This window comes from Leucopleurus acutus (assembly GCF_964270905.1).
Source record: "Leucopleurus acutus genome assembly, chromosome: X".
In the NCBI taxonomy this organism is placed as follows: Eukaryota; Metazoa; Chordata; class Mammalia; order Artiodactyla; family Delphinidae; genus Leucopleurus; species Leucopleurus acutus.
The window spans coordinates 65,131,425-65,155,465 of NC_139148.1; the positions used below are offsets into that span (position 1 = coordinate 65,131,425).

General features: G+C 43.4%; 1 protein-coding gene across 1 annotated transcript; it reads left to right on the top strand.

The window, feature by feature from the left end:
• Window positions 1–669: 669 nt before the first annotated feature.
• Window positions 670–8,661, top strand: FGF16 (fibroblast growth factor 16; the record flags this gene model as incomplete). Its single annotated transcript, XM_082864584.1, has 3 exons — window positions 670–943; window positions 6,954–7,057; window positions 8,416–8,661. 3 exons carry the CDS (start codon window positions 670–672, stop codon window positions 8,659–8,661), a joined length of 624 nt encoding a protein of 207 aa, XP_082720710.1.
• Window positions 8,662–24,041: the final 15,380 nt, after the last annotated feature.

The window sequence follows — 24,041 nt, forward strand, 5'->3', positions numbered from 1 at the left end:
CTCACGCCACTTTCTAAAGGCGAGCAGCCGCAGGCCGCGTGGGAGGTGGGTGCTGCCCCAGCGCAACAGGCCTGAGTGGCAGTGGACGCCAACAGCCTCCACGCACTGGGCTCCGTTATTTCATCAGCAGTTTCAGAAAAACCTGCCAAAAGCAGTTATGCCTCACTGCAATGTGTAGCTTTTTCCTGCCATTTTTTCATAATAAAAGAGGGAGTGAAGCTCGCTCGCTCTCTCCCACTCCACCCCCCTCTCCTAAAAAGAGCCAAAAGGATACGAGGAGGAAAAAAAAAAAAAAGAACCCACACACCAATCTCCGAGGGGATGCCATTGAGGTGTGGCTTGTATTTAAATATCCAATATGTCAATGTAAGGGGAGTGGGTATGTATATAAAGTGCCGTTTGCATCTGATAGCTCGACGAAGCCAGCTATGAGAGGCCTGGGGAGATGGATGCGGAGGGGAAGCGGCACTTTGACTGAGCGCAAGGTCAGGAGCGCGCTGCCCCACGCTCCCCGCCGCTGAGAAGTTCCTTGGACAAGAACAGACGTCGACTGCAGCTCGGCAGAGCGCGGAGCGAGCTAGCAAGCGAGCGCCGCCGAGTCGCCCGCGCCCGCGGCGGGGAGAGGCAGTTCGCGCCCCACGGCCCGGACTCGGCCCCGCGCACCCCGCCATGGCTGAGGTGGGGGGGGTCTTCTCTTCTTTGGACTGGGATCTGCACGGCTTCTCCTCGTCTCTGGGGAACGTGCCTTTAGCTGACTCCCCAGGTTTCCTGAACGAGCGCCTGGGCCAGATCGAAGGGAAGCTGCAGCGCGGCTCGCCCACCGACTTCGCCCACTTGAAGGGGATCCTGCGACGCCGCCAGCTCTACTGCCGCACCGGCTTCCACCTGGAGATCTTCCCCAACGGCACGGTGCACGGCACCCGCCACGACCACAGCCGGTTCGGTGAGGACGCGGCCGGGAGGGACGGGAGGCGAGCAGACGGCGCACTGGGGAGCCGACGGCTCGAGGCTCCGGCTTGGGGCCCGCGGACCGCCCCCCCCCCCCCGCCCCTCGGCTCGGCGCCGTCTGAGCCCTTCGAGGCGGGAGGCCGACGGGGACGCGGGGCAGGCGGGACGCGACGGTGCGGACTTGAGCCGCGCAGCGGCGTCGGGGCGCCTGACACCCTCAGACACTCTCGGGAGGAGGCGGGGGCGCCTTGAGGTGCGGTTTCTCCTTTCCCCACTCCACCCTCCCTCCCCCGGGAGCTAGGGGATTGTTCTGGGACCTGGACGCTGCAGGTGGAGCTGGGAGAGGGGTAGGAGCATCCGCCGAGGAGGTCGGGGACCGTGGCTACAGCGTGAGGCTGAGCCTCCAGGGCAGCTGGGTTGTCGCGGCAGATTACCTGAAGCTGGAGCCTTCGTCAGCCGTGGATACGGCGTGTGGACGGTCCGCGCCCGAGTCGATTTTGACCCGCGGGGACGCGGCAGCCGTGGCACCTGCCTACCTCTGTGTTGCTCTGCCTGTGTTGAGGTACAACCCAGACAGCACGGCGGGATCTGGGTATTAGAGAAACTAGGAAAGCCTCCCGGTGGCTACTGTGTAAGGGCACAAGCCCTGGGGAAGCTTTTGCCGGAGCTACCTCTGGACTCCTTGCCTCAGTGAGGAAACCGTTCTAGGCCCACTCCCAGGCCCCAAAACAGGTGTATTCTGGGCCCAGGGCAGAAGACACCCAGCCTCCATCCAGGATTTTCTCTGCCTGCCACTCTGCAGATTGTTCAAAGGGCACAGCTGCCTGTCTCACATACAGAACACAATTAGTATAAACCTTGACCTGAGACAGAGATCATTGGGTTTCTAAGCAAATGTGTTCACTCCTCAATAATTTGGCCATTTTCAGTTTCAATTTCCTATCCTCTACTAAACTGTTATTTTGATGCTGTGACAGCTACCCTTCTTTGGGTCCCCGCATCTCCCAATGCCCTCTGCTTCCTCCCAAGGACCCTATGGGCCAAAGACACCATCTAAGCCAGTGAGAGGCTTTGCCTACCATCAGGCGTGATACTCTTCCCTTCTTTTTCCCATCCTCCCTCACTTCCCCCAAACCTCCCTATCCTCCTATTCCCCGTGCCTTGCTAGAGCTGCACCCCAGTGCACCATAAAAAGCCTGGGGTGGATGGGGAGAGGGGCAGAGGCCTGTTCCTGGGCAAGGCTAAGTCTAGCAAACAACTTGGGGCCAGGGCTGGTCTTCCTTGCTGGGAGCAAGCAGGAACCCTAATGAGGTCTATGTCATCTTGGAAAAATGCACTTGGAGAGCTGGAGTACAGTAGGTTGTGTGTGGGGTGGGGGTAATGGAGGGGTGCAGGTGTCTGTATAAACTTGCAGCAGGTCCTCAAAAGGGTGACAAGGTGGGGTGGGGTGAGGGGAGAGGGAGGGTTAACTTAGCTCCTTTCCCTTCCATCACTAGTGACTTTGCAGTCCCCTTTTGTTCCTCTTCGGAAGGAATGGGACTCCCACCCTGGCCTCAGAGCCTCCCAAAACTCCCAGAAATGGCCTAAAGATATTGGGGTAGCTCATTCCTGAGATGTAGAATAAAAATTCTGAAATGATGGAGAAATGTGAGGTGGGAGCAGCAGAGGTGGAGAAACTGTGAGCTTGACTCCCAGCAGCTACAAGTGTTCGTCTGATTCTGTGCCTAAACTAAGCCCAGTAACCTACAAGGTCAACATAAAGCAGAAATAGGCTCTTGGGATAAGTGGTCTTTAATTACCTCCCTAAGGACACATCTTGATTTCTTTTCATCTCCCACGTCTGCTAAGGGTGTTAAGTTTAAGGAGAAACCAAAGGAAATAAAACTGGCGGGAGGAAGGGGTGTTTTCACTGCTGCTTAACTGTTTCATTTTGGGTTTTGCCTTAAGTGCATGCGCACACACACACATACTGACTGAGACCACCTCTGCATCACCTTTTCCCTTTCCTCCTTCCCTGGCTTCCTGGCAGTTCCGTGTATTTCCTGTAAAGGAAATGATAACTGGTCAAAGCTGTGTCTTTGTAACGTCCCCTGCCAACTTGCAAGCACACATTTACTCTTTCTCAGTTTAGCTTTTGGCAGAGAAAGAGGTGGCGTTTTGAGTTTGCTAACTCTCTCCTCCCTCCACATTTGAGTTAATCAGCCAGGGTATTCAATAAATCGAAACTTTAACATTCCATAAGTGCTTTAGCAGTCAACATTCCAGTAGGGTAAAGTAGGCCAGACTTAAGATATAAAATATTATAGATTTCTGCTTGGGGGGAGGAGGTAGTCTCCAAAGGCCATGTAAAGTAAATAGCTATTTGTTGTAATTGGAGAGCAGGGCCCCCAAGGATTACCCTGGAATCCATGTGTTCAGAATGAGTCAGGCTGAGCCCAAGAGCAGCCTCGACTCCAAATAATAACCTGTTGGCACAGCCTGTGCTCCCCCTCCCCTCCCCCACACCCCTCCCCCACACCCCCCCATTCTGCAATCAGTCGCCAGGAGTATTTCAATCTCCGCCTGGCTGGCTGGTGGCATTTACATAAGGTTCACAGGGATCCTGACATTCCTGAGGGGCACCTGTGGGCTGGCAGAGCGGAGCTTGGGAGCCAGACTGGAGGAGAGGCCTCCCGCCAGGTGGGATGGAACAGGCTCATGCAGCTGCTTTGGTTTGTGAGCGATATGGTTCTTATTTGGCAAGGTGCCAAAACAGCACTGTCTTGGCCCTGAAAGGCTGAAAGGATGGCTGAGGGCATTCGGGTGAGTTATGGAGCCAGATTAAATGACATACTAGGCCAGTCATCTAGCTAGGTTCTGAAGCAGTGGGACCCAGAACAGATCTGTTTTCACTGAAGCCATGGGGCAAAAGGTGTAAGAAGAGAAGAGTCTGGAAACTGTCGAACACAGGCCAGAACCTGAGGTGGACAGGTCAAATGAGGCAGGGGAGAGGGAGGTCCTGGGCTTTGAAGGGGGTGAAAGTACTGAGGACAAACTTTGTCTACTTAATACTTTGCTTCAACGTTTTGCTGTTAACACCCCTCTCCAGCTGTAGTTGGGAAAATGTAAAAATGGCTTGTTTTCTCTCTCCCTTCATGCTGGCTGGAATTCAGGAGAAGGTTTAGGAATATCTGTTCCATCATCATGTGCCACTGGGTTCCCACAGTTTGAATCCAGCTAATAGGAAAGTTGGCAAAGGGAAATGATGCCCAAAGACAGCTGGGCAGGGATGATTCCAGCTGTTGGAGACCCCTGTTACTGGACACAACCCAAGTGACTTCCTCTATGATCTGTCCTTTGGCATCAGGGTTAACAGAGAGCTGGAGAAAAATGGTGGTGACTCAAATGGCCACACCTCTTGGGTTTCATGATTTGTTCTCATACCAGGTTTTGGATGGTGAGATCACAAGCTACCCTCTGCTACTTAATGAGCTCAGGGTGGTCAGAGACATGAGATAGAGAATGAGGGAACTAAGACTCAGAAGCTCAGAAGTAAGCTGCCTAAGCAAAGAACAGAAGGCTTCAGCGGGTTGGTATCCCTCAAAGTTTAGCACCCAGAACTGAATCATGACCTGGCTTCTCGTTTCCTGGCCATACTGGCCACTCTCCTTTGAACACCCTCCTGTGTTTCCATAGCCCTCTTTAAACACAGTAGAACTAAAAACAGCACTCTTGTGATCTGAGGCAGAGCAGAATGGGGCAATCCCCTCCTTTATGCCAGTTACTAGATCTTGATCAATACAGCCTTAGATCACATTAGTGTTTTTTCTTTTTTTCTATTTTTTTACATTAGCTTTTAGCAATTTTTAATTTTTACATGACTAGCTTCACATTAGCTTTTTAATAATCTCGTGAATCAGCCATACTGAGGTTACCTTGTTCAATCAAATTCTGTACTCCATTGTTGTGCATGTTTTGCTAAGCCACGTCTCCCCATTCCAAAGCTGAGCAGACTTGCATTTAGTAAAAATGCATGAAAACACAAAAGAACAGTCCATGTTTTCAAGAAAATATACGTGGTTGCCTGAAGGGGGGAGGAGAGGGGGAGAAGCTTATGGAAATAAAAAGAAAGAGATAGATAAATAAAAAAGCCTTTACGCAGACCAATTATGATAATAGGCCATGAAATAAGGAGTATGATTGACTCATACTGTACTTGAGGCTTGCCTCCCCCAACAAAACCCCAAACACAAAATATCTTGGGTAACTGGTTTGGGGACCAAAGTGCAGGACTTTACATTTATTCTAATTAAAGCTTATTTTGTTGGAGTCAGCCCATTTTTCCATTCTCTTGAAATCTCTTTGGATTTTTATTGTCGCCCTCTCAGCTGTATGTCTTCTGGAACTAGGGTAAACAGTCCCCCTATGTCCTTTTATAAGTCATTTATTAAAATGTTAAACAGGGCAGAACCAAAATCAGAACTTGTGCAGTGTAACTAAAGGTTTTGGTCCACTAAATCAGTATCTGCTTAAGTCCTACTTGGCACCAGGTATTTTCCCTTCCCCTCTTACCATCTTGTATCAATATCCTTTCCCAAAACTCTTTTTTTGTACTATAAGAGTTAGTAACAACCAGACTGAGACTAAAGCTTGGAGGATGTCAATGCTAGAGGACAAAGGCCACGTTCTGAGTGTTCTATACAATGGCAGCAGAAGAGCGTTACATTCTCCAAATAGGTCCGAGTGTGCCCTAAAAGCTTCCATACCTGATTGCCCACCCACCAGCCCAAGTCACTGGGGCTCTTCAGGAGACTTCCCACTGGAGTTCTGAACCTGATTTCACAATTGCCCACTTAATTTTTTAAAGTGATCTTTAAGGAATCAGTCCCACTCCCTGTGTAGATTACATAGAATATTATTACCCTTAAGAATTACATTTTTGGATGAGAAAGACAGCCAGATATGAGCTCATTTCATACCTTTGGATGCCTGTGTGAGTCAATAGTATCACGTTTTGGTCTGTATGTTGAAAAACATGGTTAGAGAAAATCAAAGAGAAATCTAGTTGACCATTACATCTGTATCCAAATAATAGATGTGCTATCTTAGAACAAAACTGTGAAGTCTTCAGTATCACCAGGATTTCAGTTCTGGTTCTTTTTTCCCTCTTAGTAGTCAATTTCTTTTTTCCCCCGTACTGCTCCTGGGTAAATGAAAAGTTTTTCAAATCCTCACCTCTAACTTTGTCAGCTAGAGGGACATTTCTGAGTATCTTCCCTTTTCCCTTAAAGCTGCAACATCTCACATCAGTATCAAGTCTAATACTACCTGCCAACTCTTTGCCATAGATAAATTTAAAATCCTCAAGAGGTAAGCCTGAGGCTGCACTGGCCACGAGTACTTTTGAGGAGAAAGCTCTCACCAGGCCAAGTTTTGCTTCCTGCCATAGGCTGGAGGAACAAACTTTGTGAGTGGCCCGTGTAGCCTTTGTTAGTTAGAGTCAGTTACAGGCAGTTGACAGCCTCATGTGGCTTTAAGGACATGGGAGCTAAGAGGCTGCAAAACAAGTTCAGCCTAGAGGACAGCAAGGTAATGCTGTGTGCTCTGGGGAGGAGGGAAGTGACTTTGGGAAGATACAGAAACCTGGCCACATTCTTTCATTTTGAAAGCTGCCCTCCCAGTTCTTGAAACGGTGGTATTTAACAGCAATAGTACCTTGTAATTATGGAGCTTCTGTAGCCAAACGCTTCTCATGGTCTTTTCCTTATAATATGCTTAAGAGTGTTGAATAGAGGCAGAGATTGTGTCCCCCATTTTACATATGGACAAGCCGAGGCCCAGAGAGACTCAGTGTCTTCTCTGAGGTTCCATTCTTGCTGCAAAAGATGGTTTCATCAGGTAATTCACCAAAGGCACACAGAGCTGGCCTCCAGTTGGGCATAAAGGACTAGTAGCTCATGTCACCTGAACAGTTTTCTCTTAGCTTGATATCAGTGATGGAAATGGCATTCACTTTTTTGCTCTAGGAATTCTGGAGTTTATCAGCCTGGCTGTGGGGCTGATCAGCATCCGGGGAGTGGACTCTGGCCTGTATTTAGGAATGAACGAGCGAGGAGAACTCTATGGGTCGGTAAGTTTAAGGTTTTTTGTCCTCAGAAGCTGTTACCACAAGTGTTTGGACAATGTAAGGCAAAACATTCATCTAGCACTTGAAAGCACTTTTGTCAACTTTAAAGGATTAGTGTCTTATAGTCAGTTCTTGACTGCCCAGGAACTTGCTACATAACACTTTCACTCATTCAGCCTCCATCAAAACAGAAGCTTTTCTGTAGTACATTTGCTTTCACCTTCTCCATTAGAGGGCCAGCTCATCTGATAATAATAGGAAGCTGTACTGGTTTGTCAGTAGATGGTAAGGGTTTGGGGCATTAACTCTCCCAAGGAGCACATCTTATTTGTGATGGGTACCCAGAGGAGTAGCCAACTGGCTGGCACAAAAATAGGCAATGGTAAAGCTGGCCTTCAGATTGAGGATTCTGAGATTAACGACACAGTCCTTGATGTCCAGATTGCTTCAGCTGAATCCCAAAGGCCAAACAAAATAAACAAACAAATGAAGAGTGAGGGTTCCAGGGTCTGGTGACAGCCCTAAAGTCCCCAGCTAGAACTGGGTTGGCTGCAGTGCATGTTCACTATTTTGGAAGCCAGCCCAGAGCTGGGGAATGGTGACTTTGCTGATCTTAACCCTTTCAGAGGATCCCAACTCCTGGCTTTGGCTTTTGAGTCACAGAGCATACTTTCTGGCTGCCTGCACCCCATGAAATCAGAGCACATTCTTCCCTGACACCTAAGAGATAGGCCTGTCCCCAGCACTCAGTATCGGCAAAACCCCAGCAAGTAGTATGGTGGTTGGATCAAGTGTGAGAAGGGACAGAGGCAAGAGACCCAGGAGCTGCCAGCTTGAAGTAGCCAGATTTGGAGGAACTTTTCAAGGAGATCTTTTCTGAGCTTTCCAACTGACAGGCCTGAGACCCTTCATTAGGAGAGATCACAGCTCACCTCCCATGGAGCTTTATATAGATCTGAGGCCTTTGCCTGTCAGTTGACATAGTTGACTGCAATCTCAGTGGATTTGAACATCATTAGCCCTAAATAGGGAGAAAACTCAGGGGTGCCAGCGGGGCATTGGGAAGCCATAGCAGAAATTCTCAGGCTCAAAGTGCCAGGTGAGCCCATCTCTTTCAGTCTCCTGCCTTCAGAAAAAATATCACTGGAAACATTTTTGCGTGGCTCACAAAAGAGGGTGAAAGTGATACCGACAGGGCTGTTTTGTGCTGTTTGGAAAGAAGATGCCTCAGGAATACCGGGAGATAGGACTGAAATATTCTAATATCAATGTGCTATTACTATTTTAGTTTCTCCACCAGCAAGCTGGGATGGGAGAAATAGTCATATAATGGGCTCTGCTTTATTTTCTTACCCTCACAGAAGAAACTCACACGTGAATGTGTTTTCCGGGAACAGTTTGAAGAAAACTGGTACAACACCTATGCCTCCACCTTGTACAAACACTCGGACTCGGAGAGACAGTATTATGTGGCCCTGAATAAAGACGGCTCACCCCGGGAGGGATACAGGACTAAACGACACCAGAAATTCACTCACTTTTTACCCAGGCCAGTAGATCCTTCTAAGTTGCCCTCCATGTCCAGAGACCTTTTCCGCTATAGGTAACGGACCCCTAGTGTGACCTCTGTGACCTGTATACTCTGGGGCCACAGTTGTCTCTGGAAGCACTATATTCATAGCTTTTCAATCTTCTTTCCTATCAATTTAGATAACAGAGAAGCACTTACTGTTCAACTCGACCCAGCTGTTCCCTTGTTGTTCAAAGTGTATATCAAGGTTGGGTTATTTTGGGGAGGGATGTGGGGGGAGGGGGAGGTCTAGAGGGAATCTTGTATATACTTTTTTCTTTACTCATGTTCTTTCCCCTGAGGTGGCACAAGAAAGAATGGGGTCCCCGCCAAGGGCCAGAGGTGTCTTGCCCCACAATCTACCCAAATACCTTGACAGTGGGTAAATGAAAGACCAAGGAATCTGCCATAGATGCTACCTACAGAGCTTTGGAGAAGTCTCATTAAGAAAATCCTTGGGGCTACAGCCCTGCTGCAAGCCATCCCTGCACTGGCTCTGCAGATTTCTCATCTGTCCTGACATGCAGTTTCCCTGCCATTGGAAGTGGGAGATGGGGTAGGCTGTAAGAAAATGATATTAAAATGTAAGCATGGATACTGTGCATAAGGACAAACTATTTATGAAATGTATATGCTATTTATTTTATATATTTATTTATTTCAAAATAATTTTATTTTTAATGAGAGATGCTATGACTGGATTTTCATCAGAAAGAATAAGGTCCTACTGAAACAGGATAAATGAGTTAGTAAAGGCTTTTATTGGCAATAAAATTGTCTTTATATTGTAACCACTGTCTAATTCTATTCATTTGTACACTTAGAATTAGAAGGTTGGTTAGCTTCTTTCACTAATTAGAATCTCTTGATGTTGGCATCACACTGCCTAGGCTAGGTGACCCACTATCTACAATATTAGCATTATCTAGGGGCCCTATCTGAAGTTCCTTCTGGTTCTATGACTTTAACTTTAGTGGTGAATCAAAGCTTCAGGAAGGCCCGGACCAACAGCCCTTATGGAAGCACCCGTTTGTGCTTAGGACTAAGCATAGAGAAACCCTCCTTTGGGATTTGGTTAGGGCCCAAAGCCTGAAGGTCAGAAACCCTAATTGGTGGCTTCTTACTTAACATATGAAGATGACGGGATTCAAAAAAAATAACAATCAATAGGGAGAATGATTTTTTTTGAACCAGTCAGCTTCCCTTCTGGAGGTGTTCTCCCACTCCCTCTCCAAACCCCCAGCCCCCTTCTCTGCCAGTGTTTCTCCTAGAGAGCAACAGTTCTTAGAGTATATGGTCTCTTCACCAGCAGCATCATCTGAGCACTTGTTAGAAATGTAAGAGATCAGGTCGTACCCCAGACTTGCCAAATCAGAATCACTGGGTGTGGGGCCCAACAATCTGCATGTTAACAAGCCTTCCAGAGGATTCCTATGCACAATAAAGTTTAAAATCTAGTGCCCTAAAAGAATGGTTTTCAAGAAGAATTCTTTTTGCATCTGAATTGTCTATAAAGAAAGTTTTAGGATAAATTCAGTCCATAAAATAAGAGTGGCTGTAGTTGAAGTGGGGAAGGCATTCTTGGAGCTCCGTCTTCTCCAGAGCAGCCTCTGAGATATCTTGCTTTGAAATCCCTGGCCTCTTGACTGATATTTACTGAGGTGGGAGTATAGGGTTATTTACATTTTCAAAGCAAATGCTGTCTGGAAACAAGAACCAAAGGAATAAAAGTCTCATTGAGTACTCAGGCACCATGAAGTACTGGTGGGAGAAGTTTTTGGGTTTAGGATCGTTCCTCCTGGTGCTCCTCAGTCACATCCACTATTTCCCCAACTGATTGGTAAAACAAATAGCTTAGGTAGCGGCTCACTTAAAAATCAAAACCAAAAACTCTATAAAAGTTCGTCCAAATCTAAGTACCCAACAGAGAAACCACACGTATGAGCATACACACATCAAAGAGCAAATACGACTGTATGATTGATAGAAAGTGCTAAGTTGCACAGTGTATGTGATCACAGACTAGAATGCTTGCCCACGGAACCACCAAGGCAGAGATCACACAGGGCTGGGGTGAGCAGGGAAAGTTCCCTGAAAGGGGTAATGCCCTCTGCGGAGAACCAACAGGAGGATTTAGAGAGCCAAGAGGCTGATGGCAATGTCTGTGTTGGGCTACAGGGAAGAAACACCACATCTAGAGGTCTCTGGAAGGAGGGTAAAAATCAGCCGTGTGACATTTTTTATCACATTTTGAATGTGCATCACACCTTTATTTTAAAACCAAAATTTTACCTATATTCTCTATGGTCAGCTACCTAGAACTTCTGATACACAGCCCCAACTTCTGAGGGCTTGTGAGATAAGTGAGATCTGTTTTAACCAATAGGAAGCTGGCACTTCCCTGTGAGTAGGGCCAGTGTTACTCTAGTGAGGCAGTTGACATGGGCCTGGCAATGCCACAAGCACCATACTACACAGGGTAGGATTTACAATGAAAATGCCAATGTAATGAAAAGGCAAAGATTCCAAATCCTAGGGTCAGGCCTTACCTTTTTCCTCTGGGTAGAAGTAGAGGGGAAAAGAACAGAAGAAGGGTCCCAAGATGCAGAAGGGGTTCATAGGGGAGGCACTCTTGTACTGAGCTTTAGGAATAACAATGAATGGGGCACATTGCCAGCAAATGTCAGTGGGCATCTGTTGTCACGGTCAAAAAGAGGGAAAATATAAATTCTGGAAATTAAAATGTAAGATGGATGACCTAGTACCACTAGAGCAATCAGCAGCTGATTGACACTGTATCCCCAAAGTGCTAAAGTAATGGATTTTGTGCCAACCTAGAGGGAATTGTAGAGTAGTAAGCTCTGGACCTCTGGTTTTGAATGAAAACATGCACAGAGACTGTTTACTAGTCATCTTTTCATCCCCTCCCAGTGTTTAGGGTGTTCCTGGAACAAAACAAACACTTAGGAAATGGTTGCTGAATAAATGAATGGTTGGTTGAAAGAAAGAATGAGTAAATGAATGAATGGACAAAGACATAGACACCTTTAGCAAATATGTATATGATGCAAATGCCGGGCTAGAGAAACCAAATGCATTACATACAAGAATCATCTGAACTATTAAGTTCCCAGTACACTTAAATATGCACAATGACAAACTAGGCTGTATCTTAAGAAAGATAGTTCCCTGTCACTGGAAGTGTTTAAGCAGAGGCTAGACAAAGTCTTGAGAAGGATATTACATCATTTGGATGGAACAGGGTGAATGCTAAATAAAAGTGACCGAATGTGGTGGCATTATTTACTAATTACATACTCCACGGGACCCCCAGATTTCTCCTGGGCACCTATCGTGTCCTAGGAGAAAGAGGATGTAAGACCTAGGAGTGCTACACAACTGCTATTCCAGGCCAAGAAAAACACTGTACACCAGAATTTCCAAACTTGGGGTTCACAAGGTCCTTAATGGTCCATGGAAGGCCCTTTGGACCTGAACTCCCAAAACAGTATGCAAATTTTTATGTGTGTGTACATTTGATCTTCCGTTGGTTCTCAGAGGATCCCCCAACATGTTAGGAACCACTACCCTAGGAGTTTCCACAGCCTCAAAACATTTGGCATAAGAACTGGTGGCCACTGCGATCCTGTGTGAAACCTTGACAGAGTTTTAGTTTAGTTTTGTTTTTCTCAAAGACATAGATTTTATGTGTGAAATCTTTGACTCCTATCATCTAAGAGATAGCTGTAAGTTTGGCAACAGGGAGGTAGGAGTGAGGAGAGGGAAGAGCTGGGCTGGCTTCACTGCTCAGTTGTTCTGCACAAAGCTCAACCCAGGGCCAACCTTGACAGCAGTTCTGATGGCAACAAGATTCTCCTTCCCCTCCCTTCCAGCCCTCTTTTCACCCCTACTGCCACAGCAAAATGTTGTTCATGCTGAAAAAACAATCAGAGACTGAACCCACCAGGCCCAGACACAAGGAGCTTATCAGAACCATCAGAGCAGACTCCCTCCCCAGAGGACTTTAATCAAAGGCTTAAGATAATAAAAGAACCCAAGTTTATCTTACCTTCAAGTCACTGTGGTGCTCAGCCACTGAATCCCTGGCTACATAGTCAGAAATCCATCAGGCTCAGGGCTCTAGTGGGGCCACAAGTCACACAGGCTTTGTCCAAGTTGCCTAAAGCACGGGTTTAGCCTTCCTCTCCCTGACTCTTCAGCTGACTTTCGGGGACTGCTGCTTTCCTTCTCTCTGGAGTAGTTGGAGCTGCATTGCCTTTTCCCAGAACAGGGAGCTGCTGAGGAGGAATGTGGGATGTTAGGGAGAAAGCGATCAGTGAGGAAGGACACTTTCTTTTGGAAAGACACGTTCACGGTCAGTCATCTAACTAACTTCCTTGCTCAGCAGGAGGAACAGAACATAATTTAGTTTGTCATTCCTAGAGCTCCTTCTGTTCTCAAAAGAGAAAATGGAAGACCTTTCTAATAGGCCTCTACACCAGGGCTCTGGTGTCAACTGCAGAGATACCCAACTCTTGCAACCCAGCACAGGCTGTTGCTCCTCTAAATCTCTTTCCAATTCCCAAACGAAATATGGGCTCAGCTCTGTTCCTTATAGTTGCAATGTAGCACAAGACATGCAGGTAACATGTTCTTCAGGTCCTGAAGTCAGACCAACCTTGTTTTATATCCAGATTCCTTTACTTCCTCTTTGACCCTGAACAAATTCATTAATTAATTCATTAATTCAACGAGTATTTGTTGAGCATTTTTTCATCTTTAGAGACATAACAGTAAATAAGACAGGTGTAGTTCCTCTCCTCCTGATATGGTCTAGTCAGGAAGACAGACATAAACAAGTAAACCTACAAATTGTAACACGTGCCATAAAGAAAGAGTACAAGGTGCTATGAGAGTATATAGCAAGGCAGGCATAACCTTTTAAGGGGATTAGGGGAAGGCTTCCTGAAAAAATGATTCTTACGGTGAGACCTGAAGGGTGACTAGGAGGGTAGGAATAGCTTTCCAGGGATAGAGAACAGGAATATGTAAAAGTCCAGAGGCAGGAAGGAGTTAGGCATGATCAAAAAACTATGAGAATGTGATGCGGCTCAATTGTAGTAAGCCACAGGGTCTTCACCTGTAAGGTGAAAATAAATACAGAACCTACCTCAAGGGCAATTGCTATGAAGACTAAATAAGATAATGTATTGAAAGTGTAAAGTGCTTAGCACAGTTCCTGGTGCATAGTAAGCGCTCAATAAATGTTTGCTATCGCTATTACATTTAGTTCATTATTTATTAGTAGCAGTATTAATTTGAAGACATATCTCGGAATGAACATATGCATCACTCCACCCCCTCTCCATATGTATGATTTTGCTGGGGTTTTACAAAGGACAGGTACCAGAAGGTAAGGTGGTACATGAGACAGCCATGCCATACACATGCCAACCTCTTACTAAGAACACATAATGAGAGTACCCACTTGGAAACTCCACTGTCTAATGTACCTAATGAAGCAAACCAACAGAATCTGTCAGCCCTCATCCAACTTCTATTTTAGTTATATTTTAGCAGTGCATCCTATGGTCACAGGAGACTCCCTTCTGCAGGCTCCCATGACCACACCATGAATAGACAGCCTCACCCGGGTCCCACATATCCAGAACCCTCCTTCTTCATTTTTCTTCCTTATAGTCATGCACTCTGAGCCCCATCCCAGTCCTCTTTAACATGCCACACACTAGACTCCTAGTAAACTCGTGGTGGCAGATGCATGCTTGCCCTGTCTGTTTCCAATTTCCCTGTGTCCCACCAGTTGTAAATGTTCCAAGTTTCCAAAACCCATCATACCATCCTAACCTCACCTAACACTATATCCTATAGGTTTCTCCATGCTTGCCCCTTAAGCTATTATACCCACATCCAATAGATCCCACAATTCTCCTCCAATATAAACCCAGGGCACAGCCTCCTCAATGTACAATCTGAATGTCATGTATATATACAGGACAGAATAACTTGGAGAGCCCACACCCAAAGCTCCATCCAACTCAGTTTAAAGTGCCCACTTTCTCTGCTTCTGCTCCTGGATTGCCAACATTGCTAGATAAAGCTATGAAAATTGGGTCATCAAATGACTCCACTACAAATACAGTCACATCAATCTCAAACAGACCAGCCTTTTCCCACTTAACAGGCCTTTTATTCATTTAGTTTTGAGTCTGTCTGGCATTCACCGTAGCCTATCATAAAAATCCCTAACATCTAAACAGCTTTATATGGGCTTAGTGTTAACCAAACTTTTTTTCTAAGCATCTGGTAAAATTGTCTAAAAATAGACTCTGGGCTCTGTTGGGACTTCCTAAATCAGAATTTCCAGCTGAAAGGCTTGGTTATCTATATCAATGTTTCTCAAACTTTTTGATCTGAGGAGCCCTTACAAACTTAAAAACTATGTAGGACCTCAAAGAGCTTTTATTTATTTGGATTATTGCTATTGGTATTTAACATATTAGAAATTAAAATTCAGCAATTTTAATTATCTAATAATTAATTTAAAATAACAAACCCATTAACATTAACATAAATTACATTTTTATGAAAAAAGTAATTCTATTCTCAAAAATTTAATGAGTGGTATTATTTTACATTTTTCCAAACCTCTTTGATGTCTGCCTTAATAGCAGACAGTTGAATTCTTATATCTGCTTCTGCATTCAATTTGTTGCTATATGTTCTTTTGGCTGAAATATGGGGAGAAAATCTGGCCTCTCCTAGATCTGTAATTAGGAAAGAAAGGACATCATGGACCCCCAAGAATCCTTAGACTACTCTTTGAGAATCACTGATCTGTATATTTAAGTCCCCAAGGAATTCTTATCAAGAAAATAGGTGGCAAACACTGCATTTTTCATGTGAGATATTACAAATCTCCATTCGTCTCTAGCTCTCAGCTCCAGACTGTTCCAGATCAGGCATTCTCTGGTCTCTCTCTGTAGATGAAACCTCCCTCATGTTTTACTAAGACCTAAGCCATCTAGTAGTGGCTTCCTAGCATTCATTTTTTGGTATTGTTTAGTTTGGCCTCTTTCTTTCTTTCTTTTTTTCTTTTATTGGCCATTTGTATATTTTCTTTTTTTAAATTTTCTTAATTTTTTTGGCTGCATTGGGCCTTAGTTGCGGCTCACAGGATATTTCGCTGTGGCACACGGGCTTCTCTCTACTTGTGGCGTGCGGGTTTTCTCTCTCTAGTTGTGGCGCAGGGCTCCAGAGCACGTGGGCTCTGTAGTTTGCGGCATGCAGGCTCTCTTGTTGAGGTGCGTGAGCTCAGTAGTTGTGGCATGCGGGCTTAGTTGTCCACGCATGTGGAATCTTAGTTCCCTGACCAGGGATTGAACCCACGTCCCCTGCAGTGGAAGGTGGATTCTTAACCACTGGACCACCAGGGAAGTCCTGGCCTTTTTCTTTTAAAGAAAACAGTTTTTTGAATTTTTTATGGTGGTAAAATATATATAACAAAATTTGCCATTTTAACCATTTTCAAGTGTACAATTCAGGGCCATTAATTACATTCACAGTGTTATGTAACCATCATCACCTTCTATTTCCAAAATTCTTCATCACCCCAAACAAAAACTCTGAAACCTCATTACTTCCTCCTCCCAGCCTCTGGTGACCCCCTAATCTACTTTGTCTCTATGGATTTTCCTATTTTGAACATTTCATATAAATGGAATCATAGAATATGTGGTGTTTTGTGACTGGCTTCTTTCATGTAACATAATGTTTTGAAGGTTCATCCGTATTGCAGCATGTGTTAATACTGCATTTCTTTTTATAGGAATAGAATTGCTAGGAATAGCATTGCTGAGTTATATGGTACCTCTATGGTCAACCATTTGAGAAACTGCCAAACACTTTTTCAAAGAGGCTGTGCCATTTTCCATTCCCACCAACAATGTAAGAGGGTTCCAATTTCTTCATATCTTCACTATCACTTGTTATTTTCCATCTTTTTTTATTGTAGCAATCCTAGTGGATGTGAAATGGCATCCCACTGTCGTTTTGATTTGCATTTTCCTGTTGAGCATCTTTTCATGTGCTTATTGGCCATTCGTATATTTTTCTTGGAGAAATGTCTATTCAGATTATCTGTCCATCTTTAATAGAGTTTTATGTCTTTTTATTATTGAATTATAAAATTTCTTTATACGTGGGGAACCTGGTGCTAAACCATTCGTAGACAACCTGCTTCTGGGTCAGGGTTTCGTATGTAGCAGAGCAGCTCCCTTGCCACAATCTATTGAAAGTCAGCCCTCGACACAAGGGTTTGTAAAATAAATTTTAAAAAAGAGTATAAGATGAAATAGAAACAAATAAGAGACTTAAAAAGAAAAAAATGATTTCTTTATATATTCTGGACACAGTATATGGGATGAGGTAGAGACCCAACTTCATTCTTTTGCATGTGTATACTAAATGTCATGGCACCGTATGCTGAAAAGACTATTCTTTCCCCACTGAATAGTCTTGGCACTCTTGTGGATAATCAATTGACCATAGATGTATGGGTTTACTTCTCCATTCTCAATTCTATCCATCTATGTATGTGTCTATCCTTATGCTAGTACCACACAATCAAAATTACTGTAGATTTTTTGTAAGTTTTGAAATCATGATGTAGGAGTCCTCCACTTTGTTCTTCTTTTTCAAGACTGTTTTGGCTATTCTGGGCCCCTTGCAATTCCATATGAATTTTAGGATCAGCTTGTAAATTTTTTACAAAGAAACCATCTGGGATTTTGATAGAGATTGTGATGAATCTGTAGATCAATTTGGGGGGTGTTGCCATCTTAATAATATTAAATCTTCCAGTCCCTGACCATGGGACGTCTTTCCATTTATTTAGGTCTCCTTTAATCTTTTTCAAGCAGGCTTTAGACTCATTTTCCCTTTCTTCCTCTTTCAGATAGTGTTCCTCCATCTCTGAAAGTTATGTCCTTCCTCTGCACGCTTGATTCCAACTCCTCCACATAGCCTTTCCCTTTCAATATGTCCAAATTTCTCTAGTTCTTAAAGAACTTCCTAAACATACAAGTAAAGGATGGAATCATTAGGGAAAAAAATCAAGAAGTTTGTTAACTGCTAAATATAAAAAAAATAATAAAATTAAAAGCTTAAAAAAACTGGGGAAACATTTGCCATAAAATTTTAAAAAGTTATTATCATTAACATACTGACTATAGGACCCATACAAATATATAACAAAAACACTAAGCTTCCAATCGAATATGGGTAAAGAAAATATACAGACAATTCACAAAAGAAGATATACAATTTGTAAAAATCATAAGCAACATACTTCAACCTCACAAGTAATTAATGAAATGCAAAACAATGAAATATATTTTCCTTATGAAATTAAGAAAGTTTTTAAAAATATAATAATACTTAAAACCAGCAAGGGTGCAGAGAACTAGTTTCAATCATATACTGCTGTTGAGAAAATACTGATGATGCAACTTGATAATATAAATCCAGAACTTTACATTTTTCATGTTTTTTGACCCAGTAATTCTTCTAAAATGCAATCGATGTTCTTTGCAACATTATTTATAAAAGAAAAAGAAAACTAACTTTCCAACAATAGAAGAATAGCTATAAATTACAGTACATTATTGTGATCAATCATTCTGCAGTCCATGATAAATATTTTAATGACATAGAAATATTCTCTCAGGATAATTTAAAGGGAAAAGCAGAATATGGAATTGTATTACACTATGATCTCAATCATGTAAATATACCATACATACATAATATGAATAGAAAAAATAATAGAGGTAAAGGAGACAAAATGTTGAGCACTTGTCTCTGAGCAGTAGGTTTTTATGATCTTTATCTTCTATATTTTTCTAACTTTTCTACAGTGGGCATGTATAATTATCTATAGTGCCTTGAGGCCATTACAGTATTTAATCAGTCCCCCATCAATGGGCATTTAGGTTGTTTCTAGTCTTCTGTCACTATGACCAACATTCAAGTGAATATACTTAAACATATATCTTTGTGCACATATGTGAGTATATCTGTAAGATAAATTTCTAAAACTGAAATGTTCTGGGACAAATGTGATGAGCATTTTAAATTTCAGTAGTTAGTGCCAAATTATCCTTCAGTGAGGTTGTACCAGTTTATACGACCACCAATAATTTATGAGGGTGCCTGTTTCCCCATGATCTTGTCAACAAAATAAACAATTGTTTTATCTTTGCCAATGAAACATAGATGAAAATTGTATTTGTTTTAGCTCATTTGCATTTTATGACTGAGATTAAGCATCTTTCTATTTGTTTAAAAACCATTTGCATTTCTTCAGATGGGGAGACTGACACCCAAAGAGGGTAATATATTTAAGGGCACATACCTAATTAGTGACAGAATCAAAACTGGCTCCATAGTTTACTGAACATCAATCCTAGACTCTTTGTATCACATCATTTTGTTTTTACCTATACCACACATTACCACTTGATCATATACTGCTCCAGTGTGCTGTCTTCATATCAAGATCATCAGCTCTATCTTTCCAAGCAGGTTGCAAGAAGTGCCATAAAAGAAAAAGAAGGGGCTTTGCAGGTGGCAGACTTGGATTTGAAACCCGTGTGTTCCACGTTCTTCTTCTGTGACCTTTGGCAAGGCTCAGTTTCCTCATCTATAAAAAGGTGGCAATAATACAGGACTAAATGACATTATGGGTGTAAATAACCTAGGATAGTGCCTGGCATAAAGATACTTCATAAATGGGACATAAACACACACATACCTAGGCTTCTTAATGCCAGGATCTAGACCAGCAAGTTCTCTGTAACTTTTTATCATATCCAACACAGTGCAGGGTACTGAGTAGGTGCTAACAAATTTTCTTTGACTTGGCTTGACTTGACGGGGTGGGGGCTTACAGTGTAATAGTGTAATACGGTGATTGACTGCACAGTAATGACTCAAAACCCTGAGGCTAACTGACAGAGAAAACAATCACGAGTCCCCACCCCCACCCCTGCCCCACACTCCTGACCCGCACCCACACTGCTCCTCAAGGCAAATCTGGATGGGAAGGGCAGAACTCCTAGGCTAATGAGGCCGAGCCCTCTAGCAGTTTTGATCACTTTTAGGAGTTTAGTGGCAAATGTACTATATGAGCTATATGGTGGGAAGCAACCTAAGGAAATGTAACATGGTCAGATTTGTGTTTTAATAAGATCATTCTGACTGCAGCGTGGAAGATGGATTGTATGGGTGGGGAGACTAACCAAGAGGCTACTGCAGTTATCGCATCAGGAAGAGATCAGAGTTGGGGAGCTGGAGGTTGAAGGAAGGTATAGGAGAAAGAGGGGATGATGGATGGAGCCAAATCTCTAAGGAAGAGGGAGGAACTTGGCTCCATAGCACAGGTGGAAGAATTCATTTATTGACAGAAGGGAGACACTGAAACACGAGAGAAGGGAAAAGGAAAGGTAAGTTTTTGAAGGAGACTGGGTGGAAAGGTGGTCGAGAAGTTCTGACTTGATGCTCTTGTCATTCAAAGTGAACTGGGAGGCACCATCTCCTGAGCATGGAGAGGAAGGTAGTAGGCAGCTGATTAGGGACACTTAGAAGGGTTTCTAGACAGCTGAATTTAGAGATCATGACTTTGTTGTGACTCCAGTCCATAGAGTTGTGGGCTTTTCTTTTTGAGAAAAAGTTATATGGTTATGGTGATTTGGATATCATGGGTTCCTGTCAAGAAAGTATTGATATCTTCTGTGGAGGAGTAGGAGTAGAAGGCATATTGCTGGACCTGAGGAATGAAGAGAATGGTGAGGGGAACTGTAGGCAGCAAGTACAGACCACGCTTTCAAGAGGTTTAGCAGAAAAGAGAAGAAGGGAGATAGGGCCATGGCTTGAGGAAGAAGTAAATAAAGAACACTTTGTGTTTATTTTTAGGGTAGCAGAGACTTCGAGGTCTAAAAAAGATGCTATGTATGTACTTTAATGGAGGTCATATAAAGTAATGTTTAAGAGCACAGGCTCTGTAGCCATCAGTGCCTGGGTTCATATTCTGGCTTTGCCATTTTTATTCAAAATTAATTAAAGTCACCTAACCTCTTTGTGCCTCAGTTTTCTCAATGGAAAAATGGGAAAAATTACGGTAACTACCTCAGGATTCTTGCAAGTAATAAATGAGATAATATTTCTAAAACACTTAGAACAGTAACTAGAGTATGGTAAGTACTTGATAAGTATTAGATTATTATTATTATTTAAGCAAAACGCACATGCAGGATATGATTGGGTTTGTTTTGCTTTTGGCAAACCTTTTTCCTTATTGTAAAAGTGATAGATGTGCCCTTTTTAAAAGTAGCTTTTGAAAAATTATACAAGTATTTTTTTGCTACAGAAAAATCAGAAAATAAAGATTAGCAAAAAATAAGAAAACAAAATTCCCTATCATCTTTAACACTCTGGTGTATATCATTCTGGACATTTTTCTATTCATTCAATAATGGTTTTCAAATTGTCTTTCAGTATGTGTGCCCGCATACAGCAAGGGGTCAGGCAAGTACTTTGGCTGAGCTTTTGAGCTTTGTCTCTGTGGCAGCTAGGGTTAATTACCCTAATACACGTGCTTGCCTCACTTTCCTTAACCCCCTACACACACACACAGGGAAGGCCAGACTCGCTGTACTCTGCCTCAGCCCCTGATTCTGGGGGCCCAGCATATGAGAGACCTAAGCCCTCCATCTGCTTGAAAGGAGAGGGGCGCTCAGACACCTTCTGTGAGGCTCTGGTTCTAGAAATGACCACCTTCTGGTTCCCCTATGCAGAATGCAGATACTCTAGCTCTGATTGTCCTAGATCCGCTGTCCTCTTGCTCCTCAAAGTGTGGTCCCTGGACCAGAAGAATCAACATCACCTGATAGCTTGTTAGAAATGCAAATTCTTGGACCCTACCTCAGACCTACTGTATCAGAATCTAAAGTTTAATGAGCTCCCTGGGTGATTTGCACATACATTAAAATTTGAGAAGCACTGGACTAGCACAGGTCCTTTCAATTCTAGGAATGAAGATTTTCCTAAATGTTCTTGAACATTAGAAATTTCAAGACTTTCCCACCAAAAGTTTTACCTTTCCTTAGGCCATTCTACTTCATGGAACAGGCTGAGCTTTGTGGATTAACAATAGGTCCAATGCTTTCCTCAGGATTCCAAGTGCATACCATTCAAACATTAAACATCTTTATGATCAAACTCAGTAGCCGGCAGATGGAACCAGGGAAAAGACTAAATAATTCTGATCCTAAGGGGGGATCCAATTTCTTCTAAGTACACAAGGTCAAACAATTTCCTCTCAGAAGAGAGGAAATTATGTTATCTGGCTAATGTGGGCCATGCAATCAGGGAATGAGTTCCCACCATCAGGTACAAAGGCATAGCTTCTGTGGGATGTTTCTGCCCCTGGTTTCTATACACCCTCCTAAGTCAGAAATGAGAAACTTCTATCAAGGGTCACTCACCCACTGATGTCGATTAAACAGGTAATAAATGAAGGGGGCCCTTGAGTAGAAAGCAATTTTTTCAGTGCAATGAACTATATAACTTATTTCTTTTTAAAAACCATGAACAGAATATGACCTTATTCCATAAACATAATAGAGAATTACAAGATGTACTTCAGTTCTTTGTTATGGCCAATTAAGAAATAGGGACAGAAGTCAGGAAGAGGGGCTTCCCTGGTGGCGCAGTGGTTAAGAATCTGCCTGCCAACGCAGGGGACATGGGTTCGAGCCCTGGCCTGGGAAGATTCCACATGCCGTGGAGCAACTGAGCCTGTGTGCCACAACTACTGAGCCTGTGCTCTAGAGCCCACATGTCACAACTACTGAAGCCCATGCACCTAGAGCCCGTGCTCCACAGCAAGAGAAGCCACTGCAATGAGAAGCCCGTGCACCGCAACGAAGAGTAGCCCCTGCTCACCGCAACTAGAGAAAGCCCACGCACAGCAACAAAGACCCAACGCAGCCAAAAATAAATAAATAAATTTATATTAAAAAAAAAGAAGTCAGGAAGAGAGAAGGGCGACTAAAGAAGGTGAAGGAGAAAGACAAAGAGACCCAAAGAAAAAGGCAGAGAAACAGACATACATATACATTTAGGGACACAGAAACAGACATTGATGGTATTAACATTGCCATAATTTTCTCAGGTAATATATGACCACCAAGACATTCACACACCAATTCATCAAACTATCTCATACTTTTTCTGTGTCAGGTGCTGAGGATATTAAAGTGAGCAAAATAAGGGTTCTGCCCTTAAAGAGCTCACATATCTAGCAGGGGAGCAAGACATTAATCAAGTAATCACACAAATAACCATTTGATTAGTTTCTTGTTTCTGTTGTAACAAATCACCACTAACCTAGTGGCTTACAACAACACCTGTTTATTATCTTACAGTTCGGCAGGTAGGATAGAAGTCTGAAGCAGGTCTCACTGGGCTAAAATCAAGGTGTTGGCAGAGCTGCGTTCCCTTTTGGAAATTCTAGGTGAGAATTCTCCTTGGCCTTTCCGAGCACCACCAGGAAAAAGGCCACACACATTCCTTGCCTCATGACCCTTCCCAACCACCTTCAAAGCCTGCAGCATTGCATCTCTCTGAACCTCTCGTTCCTTGTCACACCTGCCTGTAACTCTACCTCTGCCTCCCTCTTCCACTTTTAAGGACCCTTGTGATTACATTGGACCCACCAGATAATCCAGGAGGTGCTCCCATTTCAAGATCAGTTGATTAGCAACCTTAATTCCTGTAATCTTAATTCTCCTTTGCCAAGTAACTTAACATTCACAGGTTCTGTGATTAGGAGGTGGATATCTTTGGGGGATCATTATTCAGCCTACCATGCCATTTAATTACAATTTGTGTATTCCAGAAACTATTGGCTTAAATGGGGCTTTGACCTTCTGTGCACAAGTACAGAAGCATGGCATTTCCTAGAACTATCCTGAGTTCTGTTCTTTGCTGCCTACATGTGTTTGTGTTTGTGTTTGTGTTTGCTGTTTCCTCTGAGATGCCCTTCTCCTCAGTCTCTGCATGTCCATATTCTAGCTCTTTTAAGGCCTTGCTTGAATGGTACCTAGACTTTACCAGGTGGAAAAATGAAAAATAAACTTAGTTCAGAATAGTTCTATCTTTAGGATTCTCAATTGGTGCTTAATTGGACTTGTGAGGAAGCCACTGTATTAAAAATGAGTTCTGATATCTTAAAACAAGAATTTCAAAGTACTCACACTGGATTTTTCAGACACTTCTATTTGGATCACAGAAGGAAATGAAAGGATAAAGCTAAACCCTCTAGGCACCACCGAAGAG